At 48.6% G+C, this 23,486-nt stretch overlaps 1 protein-coding gene across 3 annotated transcripts in view; it reads left to right on the plus strand.

The window, feature by feature from the left end:
• The window catches only part of SLAIN2 (SLAIN motif family member 2), a 70,157-nt gene extending 48,235 nt beyond the window's left edge, over window positions 1-21,922 (plus strand). Inside the window, exons 4-9 of one of the 3 annotated variants that reach the window (XM_063457932.1) lie at window positions 809-973; window positions 4,013-4,372; window positions 5,648-5,785; window positions 8,900-8,977; window positions 12,691-12,973; window positions 20,384-21,922. In XM_063457932.1, the coding sequence (XP_063314002.1) occupies window positions 809-973; window positions 4,013-4,372; window positions 5,648-5,785; window positions 8,900-8,977; window positions 12,691-12,973; window positions 20,384-20,450 (1,091 nt within the window). In that variant the 3' untranslated portion in view covers window positions 20,451-21,922. The remainder of the gene's footprint in view (window positions 1-808; window positions 974-4,012; window positions 4,373-5,647; window positions 5,786-8,899; window positions 8,978-12,690; window positions 12,974-20,383) is intronic. The other 2 variants (XM_063457933.1, XM_063457934.1) reach the window with 2 other exon arrangements.
• The last annotated feature ends 1,564 nt before the right edge of the window (window positions 21,923-23,486 follow it).

A 23,486-nucleotide genomic window follows, 5' to 3' on the forward strand; every position in this document is an offset into this window, starting at 1 on the left:
CATATTATTTAGTAATACTAAGTAATCTTTACTTAGTATTAGTAAATTTGGCTGAAAGACCAATTTAGGTCTTTCAGCCTTTTAGTAACATATGTATACTCCCTGATACCGTGGGAATTAGGGAGTTATCTACTAAGCGGCTGCAAGATGCAGCTGCGGCAATGAATAGGATCAGAGTTTTCATTCCGATACGAACAAAGTACCGAATTGCATCCTAACACGAATGGAGAAACTCTTCTCATTCTGTTAGGATGCAATTTGGCCATTTTGCCGGCGTTCTGTGTAAGTGACAGGACGTTCGGCAATACTGACAGGAAGCATTGTGGGAACAGGGAGGAAAGCTAGGGATCATGGGAAAATTGCTCTGACCAGCGGAAATGAAGCACACTTTGCTCCTCCGCTGGTCAGAGCTGGTCAAGCGGAGGAATCCTCCATAAGGCAAAGAGTCCCTACTTTGTCTTATAATTTTAAAGAAAACTAAAGAAGACAGGAAGAAAAGAATAACAGATCCCGAGAGAGGGGGAGAAGAGGAAGAGATTGAGGAAAGGTAAGTTCGACATGACCGTGCCGCTTTAAGCATGTGTGCATTTCCTACTATATGTTCCTGATTAGTGGTGGGTCAATGAGAGTGCACTGAATGTGTAATTGTACTACCTTCTGTATTCTCTGTATGCAGCAAGAAGTATACATATGTTACACAATGTTTGAACATAGTCAAAAGGAAACTAGAATCCTAACTGGTGTTTTTATGGTATGTGTTGTGTGTATTTACACATCCTAATTATCTATATATTTTCTCCTTTTACAGCCAACTATAAAACTGCTGCTGATAAAAATCTTACTCCCGTAAGTCCCCAGTCCTCAATAGACAGTGAGCTAAGCACGTCTGAGATGGATGATGACTCATTGGGTTCTGCTTACAAGTTGAATGATGTCACCGATGTCCAGATATTGGCACGAATGCAAGAAGACAGTGAGTATTAAGTTACAATGGTTTTATATTCCAGTGCATCCTAGAATGATAAGACCTTCTTTCTGCTAAATCATTTAATGCAGCAAATGGTCAGATATAATAACATGCGTGAGGGAGGTAGGGTTGGCATATTAGCCAGGAATTTACTGTTAATAAGTGTGTTAACACCTACAAAGGGGTAGTGAATGAGCAATGTTCTTCTTCAAGTGGAACTTTCACTATAGGGAAGTTGTCATATTTACACTGCTGGGTGGGCATCCTGTTTCAAATGGGGACATGTTCTGGAGCCAGGAACAGAGCTGTGCTAGTGGTAAGCTGGGCATCCACATTAAGCTGAGCTAGTAGTTTTCAAAAGTGCCAAGGGGGCTGTAGGCCTATACTGCGTTTTTAATACTGTAGTGACAGGAATAACGCCCTGGACAAAAGTTACACTGCTGCCAGAGCTAGACACATGTATGAGAGCCTCATTTAACCCCTTAAAGGGACGCTATAAGCATTGAAACAATGTTGGCTTAATGGAGTGCTTTTGGTGTATAGACTATGTTGCTGCAGTCTAACTGTTCAATTAAACTTCTCCTTTTATTGCACAGTCTGTATAATTTAGAGTGGTTTATCTACAGCTGTTAATTGCCTCCTGCGTGTCATTAGGACATTTGACAGCAGGAAATAAAACTTCTTAAACCACACTGTACTTTCACATCTGTTTGGAAATGAAACCATTTTTTCATGTAGGCTGTGTGAGTGACAGCCAGGGGAGGTGTGGCTAAGGCTGCATTAACAGAAACAAAGGTGAAAGTGCAGGGGCATGATCTATACTGTACACCAAACCTGTTCCATTAACCGAAAGTTGTTCTGATGCTTAGAGTATCCCCTTAAGAATCACAATCTGGTCCCTAAAGACACTGCTTGTATGGAATATGGTGCTTATTTTGCAGCTCTGCAATTGTTTAATGTGTTGGATTTTGCGAAAACTTTTTTTGCTAGAACATTTTTTTAAGACTGAGTTGTTCTGATAGACTATAGGTCCGTAAGGGCTTAAAATTTGTTTAAAAAAAAATTAAAATAAAAAAAAGGAAGAGGGTAGTAAAATGTTGGTGGCGAAAGGCTTAAAAAAATTGTGGTAAATTCATAAGAATGGGATATGGCTACTGCCATAGAGAGTATGTTACTGATGTTGGGACTGAGAGGAAAGTGGTGAGAAAAACTTTTAGGTAAATCCGAATTATGTATTCATGTACTTTGACACTTCATGTTGTTGAAAGCAGGTTTTACTGCTGTTTGCCCTTTTGTGGGTTTGCTCTTATTGATGGATTATGGGTAAATTTATTTGCTACATGAAACAGAACCTTTCTTAAACTCTGCCATTGTTAAGTGTTGACATCTTAAGTACTATGACTATTGGAAAGCAGTCCTAGATTGTATTTATGTATTTTTTTTATGAAAACTAGAACACGCTGGGGAGGGATAGAGTTGCAGACACAGTTTGATATATTTGGTGATAGAGCTGCTTTAACATGTTGATTTGTCTGTCTACCTCGTGGCTTAAAATCCTATGTCACCTGCTAGGCTTTAAAAGTAACTTGCGACCTCAATTTTGGAGGGTAGATAACACACTCACCAGGGGGTGAATTTCTACTCGTGAGGCTAAATTTTCACTCCCCAATTGAGCCGTATATGGTATATTAAGCCTTTAGTTGTTTAATCGAACAAACGTTTTTCAGAGCTCTAAACAGCTTACAGTGGTATTTCAACTCCCCACTTGTAGGATATCCCTCAAATGGTAGTTGTAGTGTAGTTTACATGCAATTAAAGAAAAAGAAGGCCCATAGTGCTCTCCATATTTGCAAATAAGTAGTAATAAAATGAAATATACTTACAATATTGAGAGCAGACAAACCGCTCTATGGTAACAGCGTGGGTGGAACAATCCCCACCTAGGATACTTTTGATGATGGACTTGATGTGTATGAAAAATAGGTTGCGCCAAGTACAAATTAAATAAACAAAAAAAAGTATAAAAGACTGCCCCAAAGCAAATGGGTAGTCTAAAAATCTTACTTTTATTTAAACAAATAATAAAATCACAACGCGTTGCGCCCTGTTAGGCTTTTTCAAGTGAGATAAAACATATACCTGGCAGGGAAACAAACCCACAATGCAGAACACGCATTAACAGGCATGCACAGCACATGAGCTGGCATGGAAACCACAGTAAAAGCCATGGCACATGAGCTGGCATGGAAACCACCCTACAATGCAGAAAACACAGTAAAAGGCATGCAAACAACTAAGCTCAGCTCCCTACCTTTCCACCTCTTGAGAAATGCACCAAAACGTCCCAAAACCGCTGCAAATTGCTCCAAAAGTCTCCAAAACTCACTGCAAAAACCTCTACAATACCTCCACGCTCACATGCTACCCAGACTCCAGTATGCAGGGAGTGGGTCTATAATCCCGGAAACTTGCTTAGTATTGTGAAAAGATTCGTAAACGGGCATTTTTTTCCAATGGATTTCCATTCGTAAACAGAATTTTTCGTTTACCGAGGCATTCGTTAACCGAGGTACCACTGTATAAAATTTCAACCTATTATTTTCTTTGAGAAATAGAACGTTTTTAAAACGGTTTTATGTGCATGCATTTGGAGCAATAATGCAATATGTTTCTGTGAGGTCAGACTGCTGAAGTGCACTGGTGTGTATAGTTTGTTTTTTGTGATTTTTCTACCCTGCGTTTAGTAAAGAGTTTCCTGTTTGAAATCCATAAAAACGGAGACTAAAACATTACATTTTTGAAAGTAATCCACTTTCCCATTATTTGTAAAAGCATTGAAGGTGAGAACAAAACTTGTGTATGGGAAAGAAATGTGATGGTCTGTGGCATTTTTCTATTCTAAAATACATCAGTCTTCAGTCTTTGACTGCCCTTGTGATTTGAATATTTTGCAAATTGTTAGGTTGGAAGATGTGCTTTGAACTTTAAATGATAACCATAAAATGTCTCTGCTGCAAAATAAATATCTTGTTTTTATTTAATTAGGCCTTCGCCAAGAATACGCAGCTACTGCTTCTCGACGCAGTTCTGGTTCCTCCTGTAACTCCATGAGGAGAGGGACCTACAGCGACCAGGAACTTGATGCACAGAGCCTAGAAGATGACGAAGAAGCAGTTTCTCACACAATGCATCTGTCTGTAAACAGATTTTCAGCATCTCCCCGTCACTCACCGCGACCATCTCCTAGACAGTCACCAAGAAACTCTCCCCGCTCTAGGTCCCCAGCTCGAAGTCTGGAGTATAGAGGGGTTTCCCCACAGCCTATGATCAGTCGCTTGCAACAGCCTCGACTTTCTCTTCAGGGTCATGCCACTGAAATGCAGACAAATGTGGTTAAAAATGAAGGTGAGTGACCCTAAGATCAGACACGTGTGTGTTTTGTTTTTTTTCAGCACTTTTTTGATCAGCTTAAATTACTTGCTGTTTTTTTGTTCTATAAAAAAAAAACAGAGAGAAAATATAGTGTGCTGATTTCATAAAACTGACAGTAATCTTGTCTGAAAAGTCAGATGCTCTGCTATATTCTCCCTGCCATGGGCAGACCCTTTGGTAACAAATCTACTCTATGCTCCTAACCTGCTTCTGGTTCAGTAACTATGATGAATGCTGCCTGTAGGGCTGTCCAGCATGTACAAAATCTATCATGTGCAAAGTAGAGAGCAGAAACACTAGTTACTCAGCTTAGGTTGATTATAGTATCAACATGAAAAGTTAAATATCAAAGCAGAATCTGTTGCTTAAAGGGACACTCCAGGCACCCAGACCACTTCTGCCCATTGGAGTGGTCTGGGTGCCAACTCCCACCCCCCTAACCCTGCAAGTGTAATTAATAATTACCTTGCAGGGTTAAGTCCTTCTAGTGGCTGTCTAGTAGACAGCGACTAGAGGGACTTCTGTGTTCTTAGAACACGAAAAGTGTTTTAATCGACGCTGGAGGTCCTCACGCTATGTGAGGACCTCCAGCATCGCCAAAATCCCCATAGGAAAGCATTGAATAATGCTTTCCTATGGGGAGGTCTAATGTGTGTGCGGGCCATTGCCGCGCATGCGGTCTCCCCCATCGGTGGGGGAGAAGAGTAGGCAAGCCTGACCTAGCGCTGATGTCTCTGGATAAGTCACTGAAGGGATTTTAACCCCTTTAGCAACATGGGATGGGGGGTGGGAGGGAGAGGGGCACTGAAGGATACTGCAGTGCCAGGAAAACAAATGTTTTCCTGGCACTGTAGAGTCCCTTTAAATTCTTATTGGTATAATTTAATGAAATGCATGCAGCTCAGATCACCTGAATGGAAATGTATTTTTAAATGTACTTTGTTGAAGTATGAGCGGGAGTGGAGGAGCAGTTTGCACCCTCTGTTACTCAGTTGAGGGCTCATATTCCCTATTCATTGTTCTAATTTAGCATAGTCTGGCTCTTCTATCAAGCCCACTCCATGTTTATCCATTGCCTTCCTAAGAGGCAGGAAAAGTAGGTTTTAGGGTTTAGTCAAATACTTTTTGGAGCCCTGGGCATAAAAGGAGTCTATAAAGCGACTGTATTTCTATGACTCCCTTCAGAAAGTGTACATGTGTTTGCATTTCTAATACTTTGGTTTGTTGTGTTTTTTTTGTTTTATGCAGAAAAATTAAGACACAGTCTTCCAAACCTCTACAGGGCAACAGGCATTCAATCTGCAGACGCTGTAAAAAACAGCAGAAGCTGTGAGTCTAATTTACAGGTTCCAAATGGAGGAATGTCTCGAGCGCCCAGTACTTCCAGTATGTACCCAATATGCCCACTCCATACACAATTTCCCTATTACAGGGATATGTAACATCACTTTCCTGGTCAACATGGGTGATCCATGATTTGGGGGTTTTAAGCTTTTATTTTGAAAGACCACCTGTCTTGCAAAATGACATAGTGACACTTTAAAGAGCCTACAATTCCATTATACACTGTGCTTGATGAACAGGCTGCAAACTATAGATAATAGATTCACTATTATTTCCAATTGAATTCATGCGCATGTTAACGTTGTGCTGTCTGCACGGAGATAGGTGTTAACAAATAAGGCCCCAAATTTGGACATTATTTTTTTCCATCTCAAACTTTTGCACTTTTAAAAGTGTTAAACTATAAAACTGAACCTCTACCATGTGATGGCTTAAATATTCCAATACTGATTCTAAATAATTTGTATCGGTTTATGGTAAACATTTAGGATTTTGATAATTATCTCATTACTCGTTTCTGTAATTTCGTTTTTTGAAATCATAGATATAGTTGCTAATTGGTAATAATTTGATCTCGGTTTATTTTAATTTTTTTTTGATGGGCCCAGAATAATAATTTGTAAAGTTTACATAGCTCATCACCTTGCTATTGCTTTTTATTGGGTGGGTGTGGATGAGAACTATTTACATATTCAGTGTTCATAAAATGGCTATAATGTGTGTTTTGATCAGCATTTACAATCTGAGCTGCATGTCTCTTTCCACGTTTTTACATGCTGCATGTTCTGCTATGGGTGCATGTAACTATATTTGTCTGTATCCTTGGCATGTACAGATGCCCTTTGACTGGTCATGTGAGAAGGATGCAAGGTGTTATTAGCATGTTGGCTTTTGCTTCACAACCAATGTGACATTTTGCGTTATTTTATTTTGTTTGTATGTGATTGTTTTTATGTTGTATGAAAAACCTATACTTGGCTAACTTCTGATTAACCCATTTGAAGAAGTCTCAGATTTGCTTTAGTGTTTTTAATAAACCGAATTACATGCAGACCTTATTATGCAGATATGTTATTGTTTGCCAGCTCTTGCTGTTCAACATAATGGTTGTTTAGTGGAGATGTTAGGGATGCACTTTTTCATTTTGAACGGAGTGACTTTCGCTCTCTGACAGTAATACCCAATTTTTCTTTGTCAACATAATTAGTAATTTTGTTTTTGTTTGGTTCAGTCTTCTCATTGTCCTCTCTTCCGATAAGCCAATTGAATATTTTCTTTCATAAATACATTTTATGTCAGTCAAATCTTGATTTTTTTTTTTTGCTGATGACACTCTTCAATTGAGTGTTTGACAGTGGGCAGCCATTAGTACAGAAGGTATTTCTATGAGTATCTGTTCCAGCCAAGTTAAAGGGACACTATAGTCACAAGAACAACTACAGCTTATTGAATTTGTTCTGGTGAGTAGAATCATTACCTTCAGGCTTTTTGCTGTAAACACTGTCTTTTCAGAGAAAATGCAGTGTTTACATTACAGCCTAGTGATAACTTCACTGGCCACTCCTTAGATGTTTACTAGAGGTGCTTCCTGGGTCATGGCTGCCTAGAATGCATCCAAACATTCAGTATCTCCTCCCTCTGCATGCAGACACTGAACTTTCCTCATAGAGATTAATTGATTCAATTCACCTCTACGTGGAGATGCTGATTGGCCAGGGCTGTGTTTGAACCGTGCTGACTCTGCCCCTGATATGACTCTTTGTCAGTCTCAGCCAATCCTATGGGGAAGCATTGTGATTGGATCAGGCCACCACTTCTGATGATGTCAGCAGACTGCTTGTTTTTTTGAGGCAAACAGCATGCAGAGTTACAGCTTCTGGCTTAAATACAGTAAAATGTTGCTATATTTATAGAGGCATGAGGGGCCCAGGGGGGGCTAGATGGTGGTGTTAACAGTATAGGGTCAGGTATACATGTTTGTGTTCCTGACCCTATAGTGATCCTTTAAATACTCTGGGGAATTTTAAACAAGCCCTAGTTTCTCTGCTTTTACTGGACTCTTTGATCTCCTCTATTCTTATAGTCTGAAAGTTGGCCTTTTTGCGTATACATTCAAAATGTATTAATGGCTTTAAAAGCTGTGCATTTATAATAAGGGCTATTGTTTGAGAGTCTGTGAAATGGCAGCACTAAAGTGCACTATTTACTATGAAATCATTTTAATATAGCTACCTTATGGGGTCGCTGTGCTGCCATATGCCATTTGTATATCAACATTTTTAAGTGTTTTTTTTTTTTTGGAGGATGGGAGGTGGTTAGCAAAACACAAACTCTAGAGTTGATTAGCCCTAACACACTAAAATGGTATCCTCCTTGTCACTGAGACCTAAGTCAGTGTTTGGGACCGATATGCACAACAAACCATAATCTGTAAATAGAATCCATTATTCGCCTGCTATTTTCATAACGCTAACAGGTCGTGTGACCTGTTCTACACCATACTATACAGTTAGCATGGATGCTCGAAAGACTGACCTTTCCCAAGTCACTGTTTCATCTTTTGCTGAAAATAAAAGCAAGAAATGTGCGGGGGTTTTTTTTTTTTTTTTTTTAAAACACATCTTCACTTGTAATTTAAGAACAGGTCTACAGCAATAAATCAAAATAAAACTGTAACTGGCAACAGATACACCTTTTCCAGATAATAGCCCATAACTTTTGTATTTGTTACAAGTTAATGTTTTACAGTTTTGGAAAACAAATCTGTAAATGAACTGTGCTGTGCTATTTTATAAAGCTGTACATTCAATATTTCTTCTAATGCAATGCATATATATGATCATAGTACATCAGTCAGTGTTTGGATTCTGTGTAGAGAGGTTGTCAATTTGTAAAATACATTCACATCAGAACTGTTTACTAAAGGCACATTCAAGGCTAGTACCACTTTGTCGGGCTGCATCTCCAGTATTATCACCGCAACCTTTCGGGATTTTAATTTCTGGCACGCTTTATGCACACCCTCTTATTTTACATTGTTATGGCTTTCTCACGCCGCAGTATGAATCATAGCATTACCACGGTCACATCTGAGTTTCCATCTATTTATTTTAAATAAATCTCAGAAAAATGTAATTCTTCCTTGTATTTCAACAGCACCAAAAAGGCAGATAAGTATGCCACGTTCTTCCCAGAAAACAAAACCGGGGGTTCAACCTTCAGCCCCTAAAGGAGGTAATGTTCACAACCTCAAAATTCAGTCTAAAGTCCGGTCGGCCCATTTTACATGGGGTTTTTTTTCTTTTTCTGCAGATACTTCAGTGACACATTTTGCTTTATTAAAGCTCTTACAAATGTCATGCATTGTTTGTCCTGCAGAATCTGTCCAGAGCGTTTCTTGAAGAAAATCCACTGAGTGATTTGGCTTTAATTTAAACCTCTCCTCTGATTTTGTTTGTATAAATCCATTTAATACAGTGCTGCTAAATGATACATACTATTATTTTTATTTTTTTTACTAAAACCATGCGGTAGGATATATAGCAAAGATCCTCCCCCCCCCCCCCCCCCCCCCCCCCCCCAAATGTGCTGCTCCACTGAGTTATACTTAACTAAATCTGTCTCTTACAACTGCAACCACGGTCTTCCTAATGATAATCTTCAGCTCCTGGTGCTTCAGCTGCCTGGAGCCCATGTTGGTGTTCTAACCATTGGAAGGTGTAAGAGTTCAGCATGCAAGACCACAGGATCATCCGTAGATGGAGCCTTTTTCCCTACTGCTGTCACTACTGACATCTTGAGGAGGTTACAAAACTTAATGGCGTTGGTTCCACCTTTTTGTCAGGTTTTGTCAATTCGTCCCTAGTTTGTCTTGGTATATCTGTTGACTGCATTGGAAATTCAGTAAAATTTCAACACCGTCATTTTAGGTGTTTCATAAAGTTTTTCTTAGTGAAATAGTAATTTTGAAGGGGGTGTGACCATGCTGCTTTAAGGACAAGCAACATAGCAAACTATGCCAGAGAGAGCCATCCTCTGACACTCCAAATATTGTGTACTGCATCTCCTATAAAGCTCTTACAGCCGCAATGCGAGCAAAGCATCATGGGAAATGTATTCCAGAACATCCTGAGTGTCGAAGGTTGCCTACCCCCAACCTACCCAGTGGTGGAGGGGGGCCAAGCTACATATTCCATTAACTCCTCCTTGACAGAGGTTTATGGGATAACATCACACCCTATAGATCAAACCAGTCTCCTGGTTGGCAGTACCTCTTTCTTCTTGGTTCTGAGAAGTGGTTCCTGATGTGCATATTGGGAGTACTCTTCAAATGATAGTTTCACTCTAGGCTAGATGATCTTATATTTGTTCTGTGTAGGGGTGGGGTCTTGTAATTAATTGTCTGACAATTTAGTAATCCCTGTTTGGCAGTTCTTTTCCTAAATTTAAATAACAGAGAGCATGTGAAGTATCATGCTAATCTCAGGGCCTTAGAGGGACAATAAATAGTCTGATTTACTCCCAGCACTGTTGGGGAGAGGTCACTGTTGTCTGAAACACGTCTAGCTAGACATGAGATAATATCACAAAGTGTTTTTATCTGCAGTTTCTTGCAGTAGTCTCAGAACCTGTGTAACCTCTCTTTCTGCAAAAATCAAAACAAACAATGGGTTTATAAGGGGCTGAAACATGTACACGTCTGTGTTGAGCATATGCTTCTTAATAAATAAATGTCTATTCCTTTGTGGCTGTTAGAGTTCTACATTCTGGGTGTGATTTAATATTATTCACCAGGCGTGGTCCATACATTGCTTGCTTTATTGATGTATTTCTTATTCATCATTTCTTCCACACCCCTATTGTCTGCTGAGTCTGTGCATTGTCTGTGCAGAATGCCAATTTCTTCAGCACTTAAGCTTGTCTGTACAGTCAGTGTCATCTCAGTTGTAAGTTCTTGGATTCTGATTTCCGATCTATTTTTTGTATCTACCGTTTAGTTTATTCTAAGTATTTAGGAGTGGTACGTGTTATGGATATGTTATGTACGTGTATTTGGGGAAAGCACAACTTGCTTCCTTAAGTGCGGCCTGTTGAATTTGCCTTATATTTCTTTTGTAGAATTAGATTTATTTCGCTTTTCTTTTTTAGACATTGATGGTCTTTAATCTGAGGTTAGATGTGATTTTTCCTTCATTTTCATCTGTAAATACTGAACAAAAACATTAATTGAGGCAGTCAGCTAGACCCTTATCCTCTTCTACATACCTTCATCCTCTTCTACATACCTTCCTTCTTTTGTTTTTAATCTAACTAATCCTTGTTTTACTTTCCTTTTCTCATTTATGTATCTAAAAAAAAATGTTTTGTCCCTTTTTTTTTTTTTGACTGCTATTTTCTCTTCTGTGTGTGAGTTGGAAGCGCTTATAACTTGCTTAGTTTTTATGTATTTAAATGTTTCTATCATATCCCCCCGTCTCGTCTTTCCTCCAAGCCATACATGTTAAGATCCTTTAACCTTTCCTTGTAAGTTTTATCCTGCAATTCATGAAACAGTTTAGTAGCCATTCTCTGATCTCTCTCTAAAGGATCAATATCCTTGTGGAGATACGGTCTCCAGTACTGCGTACAATACTGTGAGGTCTCACCAGTGTGCTGTACAATGACATGAGCATTTCCCTCTTTTTACTGCGAATACCTCTCCCTATACAACCAAGCATTCTGGAAGAGGTGCAATGCCAGTGAACCACTCATGGACAGCTGTTTCATTGTTATTTCAACTCATCAGCATTAGGTTGGTTACTGGCTTGCTATGGAGGCTTGGCGTTACTTGTTAAGTACATACCAAATAAGTTGTGGTGGGAAAAAAGTGTGGATAAAAACCCTTCCATCTGAACAAGGTGGATAGTTAATGCAATGTTAAACACAAATACACACACCAGCGAAGCCAGTAAACCATCTCATGCTGCTGAGTTGAAATAACAAATAACAACCATTGCACCTCTTCCTGAGTTGTGTTTCAAAGCTGTTGTATGCAGCAGACGCATTCTCCAAGGAATCAATGTATAAAGTGGAATTATGAGGCAAAACTGTGATTCTCTGTTGAGCTCATTTGCATACGCCTACCCTGAATCCCTTGCCGTAGTGAGAGCACTGTTAAAGTGAGATTTCATTTGCCTGGTGTGTATTTGTGTTTAACATTGCATTAACTATCCACTTATTTTAGGTGGAAGGGGTTTTCATCCACACTCCTCCCCCCCCCCCCCCTTAATCTTTTAAGCCGCCATTCTTTGTTACATGCATCTACCCAATGCCCGTGGCACTGTGTGCCAGGCCCATCTGTATGCTATAGTGACTTGGCAGCATATCTGCCCAGTTGCTAGTATTTTACGACAGCAAGGTGCCATTGGCTGCTTGTTCTTGAGCAAACATGCCCCTACTCACTACAGGGACAGCGGAGACAGGAGGAGGTTTAATCCCTGTCAGTATGGGGGTTGTCACAGTGACCCCCGTGTTTCTCTAGTAGCTGACAGATTTATCAGGTTTAGCTGTGGGAATTTCAGCTGAATTTAGTTGAAATTCTATTTTATTTTTTTGAAGCAAAAGCAATAATTTTTGTCTGGCTTTTGACAATAGAATGTAATCGCCTATATTGAAAAGGTTTATCTGGGTGCTCATATAAAAGCAATTTTTTTACAACAAACTTGTTTTCTGTCTGATTGTGTGAAGAATTGGTCCCTAAAGACTTGTAGCACCATAACTATATGTAACTATGTAGTTTTTGTGATGTTTAGTGTGCCCCTATATCAGTTTGCACTGCAATGTACACACATTGATTTCTAGTACTGTATGATTGTGGTGCTTAATTTATTATGATCTATTTGTTGCGGTCAGTAAGTAAACATGACAAATGCCCATAGTCTGTATGCTTTCTTTTCCTGTTTATGCAGTACCTTCGCCATGCAAGTTCCGCTCCCCTTCAACACCTTCACCATTAGCATTGAGACAGCCTATGAAAGCTTTAAGTAATCATGGTTCTCCAAATGCACAAGAAGCTACCACTGTTTCACAGAACAGCCCTTCAACAGCCACCTCTACAAGCCAACCTCCTGGCTCTGCAAGTCCAATTGCCAGAACTGGGCCAGCAGTGAGAAGTGGCTTACCCAGACCTAGCACACCCTCAGGTGGGAGTATACCAGTGCCTCGCAGCAAAATTGCACAGCCAGTTCGGAGGTATGTTGATAATGCTATAATGCCCAGTTTGCACTGTAAATGCACTGTTGTAATACTGCTCGGTTCATATTGTATTTAGGTAATGACATAGAGCTTGTAAACTTAAGGAAAATGGTATTTTGCTTTGTAAATACCGGCATGACTGAATTGGTTGCTTGTTTTATATATGAACACTTTATACATTCAGAGTGTGTGCGCGCGCGTGTCTGTCAGAGTGTGTGCGCGCGCGTGTCTGTCAGTGTGTGCGCGCGCGTGTCTGTCAGAGTGTGTGTGCGCGCGCGTGTCTGTCAGAGTGTGTGTGCGCGCGCGTGTCTGTCAGAGTGTGCGCGCGCGTGTCTGTCAGAGTGTGTGTGCGCGCGCGTGTCTGTCAGAGTGTGTGTGCGCGCGCGTGTCTGTCAGAGTGTGTGTGTGCGCGCGTGTGTCTGTCAGAGTGTGTGCGCGCGTGTGTCTGTCAGAGTGTGTGCGCGCGTGTGTCTGTCAGAGTGTGTGCGCGCGTGTGTCTGTCAGAGTGTGTGTGCGCGCGCACACACTCTGACAGACACGCGTAAATACCTGCATGACTGAATTGGTTGCTTGTTTTATATATGAACACTTTATACATTCAGAGTGTGTGCGCGCGCGTGTCTGTCAGAGTGTGTGCGCGCGCGTGTCTGTCAGAGTGTGTGCGCGCGCGTGTCTGTCAGAGTGTGTGCGCGCGCGTGTCTGTCAGAGTGTGTGTGCGCGCGCGTGTCTGTCAGAGTGTGTGTGCGCGCGCGTGTCTGTCAGAGTGTGTGTGCGCGCGCGTGTCTGTCAGAGTGTGTGCGCGCGCGTGTCTGTCAGAGTGTGTGCGCGCGCGTGTCTGTCAGAGTGTGTGCGCGCGCGTGTCTGTCAGAGTGTGTGCGCGCGCGTGTCTGTCAGAGTGTGTGCGCGCGCGTGTCTGTCAGAGTGTGTGCGCGCGCGTGTCTGTCAGAGTGTGTGCGCGCGCGTGTCTGTCAGAGTGTGTGCGCGCGCGTGTCTGTCAGAGTGTGTGCGCGCGCGTGTCTGTCAGAGTGTGTGCGCGCGCGTGTCTGTCAGAGTGTGTGCGCGCGCGTGTCTGTCAGAGTGTGTGCGCGCGCGTGTCTGTCAGAGTGTGTGCGCGCGCGTGTCTGTCAGAGTGTGTGCGCGCGCGTGTCTGTCAGAGTGTGTGCGCGCGCGTGTCTGTCAGAGTGTGTGCGCGCGCGTGTCTGTCAGAGTGTGTGCGCGCGCGTGTCTGTCAGAGTGTGTGCGCGCGCGTGTCTGTCAGAGTGTGTGCGCGCGCGTGTCTGTCAGAGTGTGTGCGCGCGCGTGTCTGTCAGAGTGTGTGCGCGCGCGTGTCTGTCAGAGTGTGTGCGCGCGCGTGTCTGTCAGAGTGTGTGCGCGCGCGTGTCTGTCAGAGTGTGTGCGCGCGCGTGTCTGTCAGAGTGCGCGCGCCTGTCAGAGTGCGCGCGCGCGCGCCTGTCAGAGTGCGCGCGCGCGCGCCTGTCCGAGTGCGTGCGCGCGCGCGCGCCTGTCCGAGTGCGCGCGCGCGCGCCTGTCCGAGTGCGTGCGCGCGCGCGCGCCTGTCCGAGTGCGTGCGCGCGCGCGCGCCTGTCCGAGTGCGTGCGCGCGCGCGCGCCTGTCCGAGTGCGTGCGCGCGCGCGCGCCTGTCCGAGTGCGTGCGCGCGCGCGCGCCTGTCCGAGTGCGTGCGTGCGCGCGCGCGCGCCTGTCCGAGTGCGTGCGCGCGCGCGCGCGCGCCTGTCCGAGTGCGTGCGCGCGCGCGCGCGCGCCTGTCCGAGTGCGTGCGCGCGCGCGCGCCTGTCCGAGTGCGCGCGCGCGCGCCTGTCCGAGTGCGTGCGCGCGCGCGCGCCTGTCCGAGTGCGCGCGCGCGCCTGTCCGAGTGCGTGCGCGCGCGCGCCTGTCCGAGTGCGTGCGCGCGCGCGCGCCTGTCAGAGTGCGTGCGCGCGCGCGCGCCTGTCAGAGTGCGTGCGCGCGCGCCTGTCAGAGTGCGTGCGCGCGCGCCTGTCAGAGTGCGTGCGCGCGCGCGCCTGTCAGAGTGCGTGCGCGCGCGCGCGCCTGTCAGAGTGCGTGCGCGCGCGCGCGCCTGTCAGAGTGCGTGCGCGCGCGCGCGCCTGTCAGAGTGCGTGCGCGCGCGCGCGCCTGTCAGAGTGCGTGCGCGCGCGCGCGCCTGTCAGAGTGCGTGCGCGCGCGCGCGCCTGTCAGAGTGCGTGCGCGCGCGCGCGCCTGTCAGAGTGCGTGCGCGCGCGCGCGCCTGTCAGAGTGCGTGCGCGCGCGCGCGCCTGTCAGAGTGCGTGCGCGCGCGCGCGCCTGTCAGAGTGCGTGCGCGCGCGCGCGCCTGTCAGAGTGCGTGCGCGCGCGCGCGCCTGTCAGAGTGCGTGCGCGCGCGCGCGCCTGTCAGAGTGCGTGCGCGCGCGCGCGCCTGTCAGAGTGCGTGCGCGCGCGCGCGCCTGTCAGAGTGCGTGCGCGCGCGCGCGCCTGTCAGAGTGCGTGCGCGCGCGCGCGCCTGTCAGAGTGCGTGCGCGCGCGCGCGCCTGTCAGAGTGCGTGCGCGCGCGCGCGCCTGTCAGAGTGCGTGCGCGCGCGCGCCTGTCAGAGTGCGTGCGCGCGCGCGCCTGTCAGAGTGCGTGCGCGCGCGCGCGCGCCTGTCAGAGTGCGTGCGCGCGCGCGCGCGCCTGTCAGAGTGCGTGCGCGCGCGCGCGCGCCTGTCAGAGTGCGTGCGCGCGCGCGCGCGCCTGTCAGAGTGCGTGCGCGCGCGCGCGCGCCTGTCAGAGTGCGTGCGCGCGCGCGCGCGCCTGTCAGAGTGCGTGCGCGCGCGCGCGCGCCTGTCAGAGTGCGTGCGCGCGCGCGCGCGCCTGTCAGAGTGCGTGCGCGCGCGCGCGCGCCTGTCAGAGTGCGTGCGCGCGCGCGCGCCTGTCAGAGTGCGTGCGCGCGCGCGCGCCTGTCAGAGTGCGTGCGCGCGCGCGCGCCTGTCAGAGTGCGTGCGCGCGCGCGCGCCTGTCAGAGTGCGTGCGCGCGCGCGCGCCTGTCAGAGTGTGTGCGCGTGTGTGTGCGCGCGTGTGCCTGTCAGTGTGTGCCTGTCAGAGTGTGTGTGTGTGTGCGCGCGTGTGCCTGTCAGTGTGTGCCTGTCAGAGTGTGTGTGTGTGTGTGCGCGCGTGTGCCTGTCAGTGTGTGCCTGTCAGAGTGTGTGTGTGTGTGCGCGCGTGTGCCTGTCAGTGTGTGCCTGTCAGAGTGTGTGTGTGTGTGCGCGCGTGTGCCTGTCAGTGTGTGCGCGCGTGTGCCTGTCAGTGTGTGTGCGCGCGCGCGTGTGTCTGTCAGAGTGTGTGTGGAAGTGTGTCTGTCAGAGTGTGCGCGCGCGCGCCTGTCAGAGTGGGTGCGCGCGTGTGCCTGTCAGAGTGTGTGTGTGTGCGCGCGTGTGCCTGTCAGAGTGTGTGTGCGCGCGCGCGCGTGTGTGTGGAAGTGTGTCTGTCAGAGTGTGTGTGGAAGTGTGTCTGTCAGAGTGTGTGTGGAAGTGTGTCTGTCAGAGTGGGCGCGCGCGCGTGTCAGAGTGGGCGCGCGCGCGTGTCAGAGTGGGCGCGCGCGCGTGTCAGAGTGGGCGCGCGCGCGCCTGTCAGAGTGGGCGCGCGCGCGCCTGTCAGAGTGGGCGCGCGCGCGCCTGTCAGAGTGGGCGCGCGCGCGCCTGTCAGAGTGGGCGCGCGCGCGCCTGTCAGAGTGGGCGCGCGCGCGCCTGTCAGAGTGGGCGCGCGCGCGCCTGTCAGAGTGGGCGCGCGCGCGCCTGTCAGAGTGGGCGCGTGCGCGCGTGTGCCTGTCAATGTGTGTGTGCGCGCGTGTGAGAGCGCGCGCGTGTCTGTGTGCGCGCGCGTGTCTGTCAGAGTGTGTGCGCGCGCGTGTCTGTCAGAGTGTGTGCGCGCGCGTGTCTGTCAGAGTGTGTGCGCGCGCGTGTCTGTCAGAGTGTGTGCGCGCGCGTGTCTGTCAGAGTGTGTGCGCGCGCGTGTCTGTCAGAGTGTGTGCGCGCGCGTGTCTGTCAGAGTGTGTGCGCGCGCGTGTCTGTCAGAGTGTGTGCGCGCGCGTGTCTGTCAGAGTGCGCGCGCGCGCCTGTCAGAGTGCGCGCGCCTGTCAGAGTGCGCGCGCCTGTCAGAGTGCGCGCGCGCGCCTGTCAGAGTGCGCGCGCGCGCGCCTGTCAGAGTGCGCGCGCGCGCGCCTGTCCGAGTGCGTGCGCGCGCGCGCGCCTGTCCGAGTGCGCGCGCGCGCGCCTGTCCGAGTGCGTGCGCGCGCGCGCGCCTGTCCGAGTGCGTGCGCGCGCGCGCGCCTGTCCGAGTGCGTGCGCGCGCGCGCGCCTGTCCGAGTGCGTGCGCGCGCGCGCGCCTGTCCGAGTGCGTGCGCGCGCGCGCGCCTGTCCGAGTGCGTGCGTGCGCGCGCGCGCGCCTGTCCGAGTGCGTGCGCGCGCGCGCGCGCGCCTGTCCGAGTGCGTGCGCGCGCGCGCGCCTGTCCGAGTGCGTGCGCGCGCGCGCGCCTGTCCGAGTGCGTGCGCGCGCGCGCGCCTGTCCGAGTGCGTGCGCGCGCGCGCGCCTGTCCGAGTGCGTGCGTGCGCGCGCGCGCGCCTGTCCGAGTGCGTGCGCGCGCGCGCGCGCGCCTGTCCGAGTGCGTGCGCGCGCGCGCGCCTGTCCGAGTGCGTGCGCGCGCGCGCGCCTGTCCGAGTGCGTGCGCGCGCGCGCGCCTGTCCGAGTGCGCGCGCGCGCGCCTGTCCGAGTGCGTGCGCGCGCGCGCCTGTCCGAGTGCGTGCGCGCGCGCGCGCCTGTCAGAGTGCGTGCGCGCGCGCGCCTGTCAGAGTGCGTGCGCGCGCGCGCGCCTGTCAGAGTGCGTGCGCGCGCGCGCGCCTGTCAGAGTGCGTGCGCGCGCGCGCGCCTGTCAGAGTGCGTGCGCGCGCGCGCGCCTGTCAGAGTGCGTGCGCGCGCGCGCGCCTGTCAGAGTGCGTGCGCGCGCGCGCGCCTGTCAGAGTGCGTGCGCGCGCGCGCGCCTGTCAGAGTGCGTGCGCGCGCGCGCGCCTGTCAGAGTGCGTGCGCGCGCGCGCGCCTGTCAGAGTGCGTGCGCGCGCGCGCGCCTGTCAGAGTGCGTGCGCGCGCGCGCGCCTGTCAGAGTGCGTGCGCGCGCGCGCGCCTGTCAGAGTGCGTGCGCGCGCGCGCGCCTGTCAGAGTGCGTGCGCGCGCGCGCGCCTGTCAGAGTGCGTGCGCGCGCGCGCGCCTGTCAGAGTGCGTGCGCGCGCGCGCGCCTGTCAGAGTGCGTGCGCGCGCGCGCGCCTGTCAGAGTGCGTGCGCGCGCGCGCGCCTGTCAGAGTGCGTGCGCGCGCGCGCGCCTGTCAGAGTGCGTGCGCGCGCGCGCGCGCCTGTCAGAGTGCGTGCGCGCGCGCGCGCGCCTGTCAGAGTGCGTGCGCGCGCGCGCGCCTGTCAGAGTGCGTGCGCGCGCGCGCCTGTCAGAGTGCGTGCGCGCGCGCGCGCCTGTCAGAGTGCGTGCGCGCGCGCGCGCCTGTCAGAGTGCGTGCGCGCGCGCGCGCCTGTCAGAGTGCGTGCGCGCGCGCGCGCCTGTCAGAGTGTGCGCGCGCGTGCCTGTCAGAGTGTGTGCGCGTGTGTGTGCGCGCGTGTGCCTGTCAGTGTGTGCCTGTCAGAGTGTGTGTGTGTGTGCGCGCGTGTGCCTGTCAGTGTGTGCCTGTCAGAGTGTGTGTGTGTGTGCGCGCGTGTGCCTGTCAGTGTGTGCCTGTCAGAGTGTGTGTGTGTGTGCGCGCGTGTGCCTGTCAGTGTGTGCGCGCGTGTGCCTGTCAGTGTGTGCGCGCGTGTGCCTGTCAGTGTGTGTGCGCGCGCGCGTGTGTCTGTCAGAGTGTGTGTGGAAGTGTGTCTGTCAGAGTGTGCGCGCGCGCGCCTGTCAGAGTGGGTGCGCGCGTGTGCCTGTCAGAGTGTGTGTGTGTGCGCGCGTGTGCCTGTCAGAGTGTGTGTGCGCGCGCGCGCGTGTGTGTGGAAGTGTGTCTGTCAGAGTGTGTGTGGAAGTGTGTCTGTCAGAGTGTGTGTGGAAGTGTGTCTGTCAGAGTGTGCGCGCGCGCGTGTCAGAGTGGGCGCGCGCGCGTGTCAGAGTGGGCGCGCGCGCGTGTCAGAGTGGGCGCGCGCGCGTGTCAGAGTGGGCGCGCGCGCGCCTGTCAGAGTGGGCGCGCGCGCGCCTGTCAGAGTGGGCGCGCGCGCGCCTGTCAGAGTGGGCGCGCGCGCGCCTGTCAGAGTGGGCGCGCGCGCGCCTGTCAGAGTGGGCGCGCGCGCGCCTGTCAGAGTGGGCGCGCGCGCGCCTGTCAGAGTGGGCGCGCGCGCGCCTGTCAGAGTGGGCGCGTGCGCGCGTGTGCCTGTCAATGTGTGTGTGCGCGCGTGTGAGAGCGCGCGCGCGCGTGTGAGAGCGCGCGCGCCTGAGAGAGCGCGCGCGCGCCTGAGAGAGCGCGCGCGCGCCTGAGAGAGCGCGCGCGCGCCTGAGAGAGCGCGCGCGCCTGTGAGAGAGCGCGCGCCTGCCTGGGAGTGCCTGTGGGAGTGCGCGCGCGCCTGCGGGAGTGCGAGTGCGCGCGCCTGTGGGAGCGCGCGCGCCGGTCGGAGCGCCTGCGCGCATGCGTGTGTTGGTCACTGTTGCGATGGCCACAGCTGGCTAGTGAAGGACCTGAAGGTGCACAGAGGCACGCAACGCCACGTCACATTCTGACATGACGTCAACGTGCTCCACCTTCACAGGTTTTCAAGGAGTAGCGGGAGGATCCGCTTTGGCACAGGGTGCGGACGGCGCCATTGGGGCTATACCAGAGGCTGGACTCCAGAGTCGCATACTGGCAGCGGCAATGTGAGTGGAGTCTGCTTGTCGGCTAATATAGTTTATTTTTTAAACAAGGGCCGGGTTTTATGATTATATGATATGATAAATAATATCTTTAGAAAGACCATTTAATGGCGAGAAAAATGGTATATAATATGTGCGGGTACAGTAAATGAGTAAGCGGAAAGTTACAGCTAAACACAAATTGTTTAGCTGTAAGAAAGTTACATAGCTTGGCCTAAATGTGTGGTTTAGTTTGCGCATGCTCAATAATGCAATGCAATCCTACCCCGCGCCTGCATTCCACAATACTATGCCTATGTGCAGCATTTATTGTATTGTAAAAAATGCCTCCTGGGCCAGCATCTGTAATTTCCTGCATCTCCGGTGTGTACCTCTTTCCTGTTTTGGACCCGACACTCTGTCGGAGGATTGCAGATTATCGGTTACATGATAAAGAACATGTAGGGAAGAAAATTATCACACAACTGCATTTTCCTTTGATTGCTTTCTATTGAGAAATTGACTGCACACGTTGTAATTGAAGTCTGTAATTTTTTTAAATACTTTCTTTTATGCTTATTGTAGGTCGTTACCAGCCCCCAAAACTTATGGTAACATGAAAGATGACAGCTGGAAAGAAGGCTGCTATTGAACTGCAAAATCCGAACGCATCACAGATTAATGGACGGCTAACGTTGTCCACATTAAGACAGAGGAAAAGATCTACCACATGGAACTGTTTGGGATTTTGCAAACCAATCCCAGGGCTCTCTGTCCGTACCTAGCACAAACGGCAGAGGTTAAAAAATTGAGCACTTTATTGATATTTACCATCCAATAACAGTCATACATCCACCTTTAATTGGGTCTCTTGCTTAGTATTTAATTGCTTGATGTAGTTTAACCCTTTGGCATCCTGGACCACTGCAAAATTGACTTCACCAATGAGTGATATCTGATCAAGACAAGCGCAAGCTCCTTTTTTTTTTTTTTTTTCTTTCTCAAAATGCCTAGTTTAATGCCAAAGAAAAACTCTTGGGTTACAATTTTTTTTACTTTTACCAATCCTAGAATAATCAATTTATTTCACACAATGTACACCCCTTTTATTACCCATATAAAAGTGTGCAATGCAGCATGTGTTCTTTTGCCATTAATTGCACTGCTCCAGATTAGATATCACCTTTTTAATACAAGTGTGACTTGATTTGGTTTGCGCACACATTGCTGGTGCCTGTAGCAGATAAAATGTTTAATTTTAAGCTATTGAGGTTAATGCATCATCTCATCTTGGACATTTAACAGGACACAATAACATATCAGGATTAAGTCCATGTATCATATGAAAGCCTGTCCTAAAATTCTATGAAGAGCATTCTCGTTTATTATGCAAGCAGACATTAAAGGGTCACTGTAGGCACCATAACCATTACAACACGCTGTAGTGGTCTTAATGCCAAGGGTCCCCGGGTGCTGTCCACTTGCAGTGACATTTACCTTGCTGTGATAGGTGCCCACAGTTTTTCTGGTATGATAATGCAGAAGTATAAAGATTTGCTTTATCAAAGCAGAAGGACGATGGGAGCCCAACAAAGCAAGGTAAATTCATAAATTATTTGACAGATTTGACAGACTTTGGGATTCCTGGCACCATAACTACTACAGTTCACCGTAGTGGGTATAGTGTTTAGATTTTCCCTTTAAATATGAAAAAATAATGGGACAACCAATAGCCTTGTTTTGTGAGTGCTTTTTCACTCACTGGCTTTGGTGACTTTATTTTTGAATATTTTGGATACATTTTTTAATACATTACACTGAAATTGTGAATATATTGGGAGTTTCTTTGCTTTTTTTTTATATCCTCAGTGCCTTTTCTATAGACGTAAGTTTTTTATTTTTTTTGTTTTCAGGTCTATTAACCACATTTAGTTTATTTAGGATTGTAGCGTATAAGGGATTGGAAGTCGGATACTAACTCAGTGCTTTTGCCCTGTTGACTATATGCATCTGCATCCCACTATTTGTATATCTAACTAGCATCTGAAATTGTATTTTGAGGTACTGCAGCAATTAATGTGATGTCCCAAGAGGTTTTCACTTTGAAAGTATACAATTCCACTGGGTCACTGTTTAGAAGTGCTGAGGGCTTGGTTAAAAAAAACAAAAAACAGGAAGTCACAGTATGAAGATGGATTTACATATTCACTGTATGTATTTTTGTGTGTGTTTGCTGAAAGGGCTTGTACAATCTTTTCATAAATTATCCTCATGTGGATGGGAACTCTGGCTGCAACTGAAAGTGTTCTGCTCAGAGAATGAGCAAGCTTCCTTCTATGGAGAAGCAAGGTGCAGGAATGAAGTTGGGATGTTAAGAGACAGAATACTATGCATATGTACCATACATAGACTAGCTGAGACATTTTCCATCAAATGCCAAATGACCTCAAACAATTTTATCAGATAATCACCCACTCTGAGCTGAGAGGATCAAAACACAATCTGAGATGTTTTCTATTTTGGTGTTGAAAAGATATTTCTTGACTTTCAGATGTTAGATTTGTATTTAATTTGTAAATAATGTTGGTCTGTTGTGAGCTTTTCAGTATTTCAAATATGTACTTTGCCTTACATATCCCATATTTAACATTATCAATGCCAGCGTTTTAAATTGTGCTAGACCTGTTTACAGACAGCTATACAGAAAGGCTAGCACTCGTAAATTTTTGTATCTAGTATATTCACACTTGCAGCACATAGTCAAAAGCCTTACATCAAACTATCCTTGGGTCTTGGTTCTAGGCCAGGCATTTGCTTGTCCGCAGCTTATTTGAACATGAAATACGTAAACACCCTATGCTTTGTGAACTCACTTTCTGCGTCATGTATTACTAAGAACAACATTTTTTAAATTGTGCCAGTTATATGCTACTAGGTTGAAGGCACTTACCCCTATATCTAGATTATTTATACAGCAGTTTTCTTGCCTTTTAATGATTCAGAGAAATCATTCCATGTTGGCAGGTTTTTCTAGGTAACTGCAGAGGCACACATGGCAGCGTGCACTAGTTAAATGTGGTATTTTAACAAAAACTATCAGATCTAAGAAAAGCTGCTAATTTGCTTTACTTCTCCTTGGTGCACACAGTAAGTGCAATGTAAACATTTACCCGTTAAAGAATCACTATAGGGTCAGGAACACAAACATGTATTCCTGACCCTATGTTGCTAAAACCACCATTTATGTGGCTTGTCCCCCTATAAAAGTTTAAAACTCACCTTATTTCCAGCACCGTGCGGGTCTGCTGGTGCTGGCTCCGCCCCCTTTGTGACATCATCAAATTGGGATGATTTTAGCCAGTCCAATGCTTTTCCATAGGGAAAGCATTGGATTGGCTAAAAATCGGCGCAGGGCCATATGCCGTTTTGGCCAGTCAGGACATCCTCATAGAGATGCATTGAATCAATGCATCTCTATGAGGAAAATTCAGCATCTCCATGCAGAGCGTGTGGACGCTGAACGGCAGGGCTGCTAATGAAGACAAAATGCAGTTATCCAAACCCTCTACAGCAGACCATGGGAACTCTAATACTGTGCCAGCTGCCTGCACGTGTATTTTTTAAAAAAAAATGATTTCATTGCTTAAAGGGACACTCCGGACTACTAAAGCATTTTAGCTTTAGTAGT

The sequence above is a fragment of the Pelobates fuscus genome, chromosome 6 (genome assembly GCF_036172605.1).
Source record: "Pelobates fuscus isolate aPelFus1 chromosome 6, aPelFus1.pri, whole genome shotgun sequence".
In the NCBI taxonomy this organism is placed as follows: domain Eukaryota; kingdom Metazoa; phylum Chordata; class Amphibia; order Anura; family Pelobatidae; genus Pelobates; species Pelobates fuscus.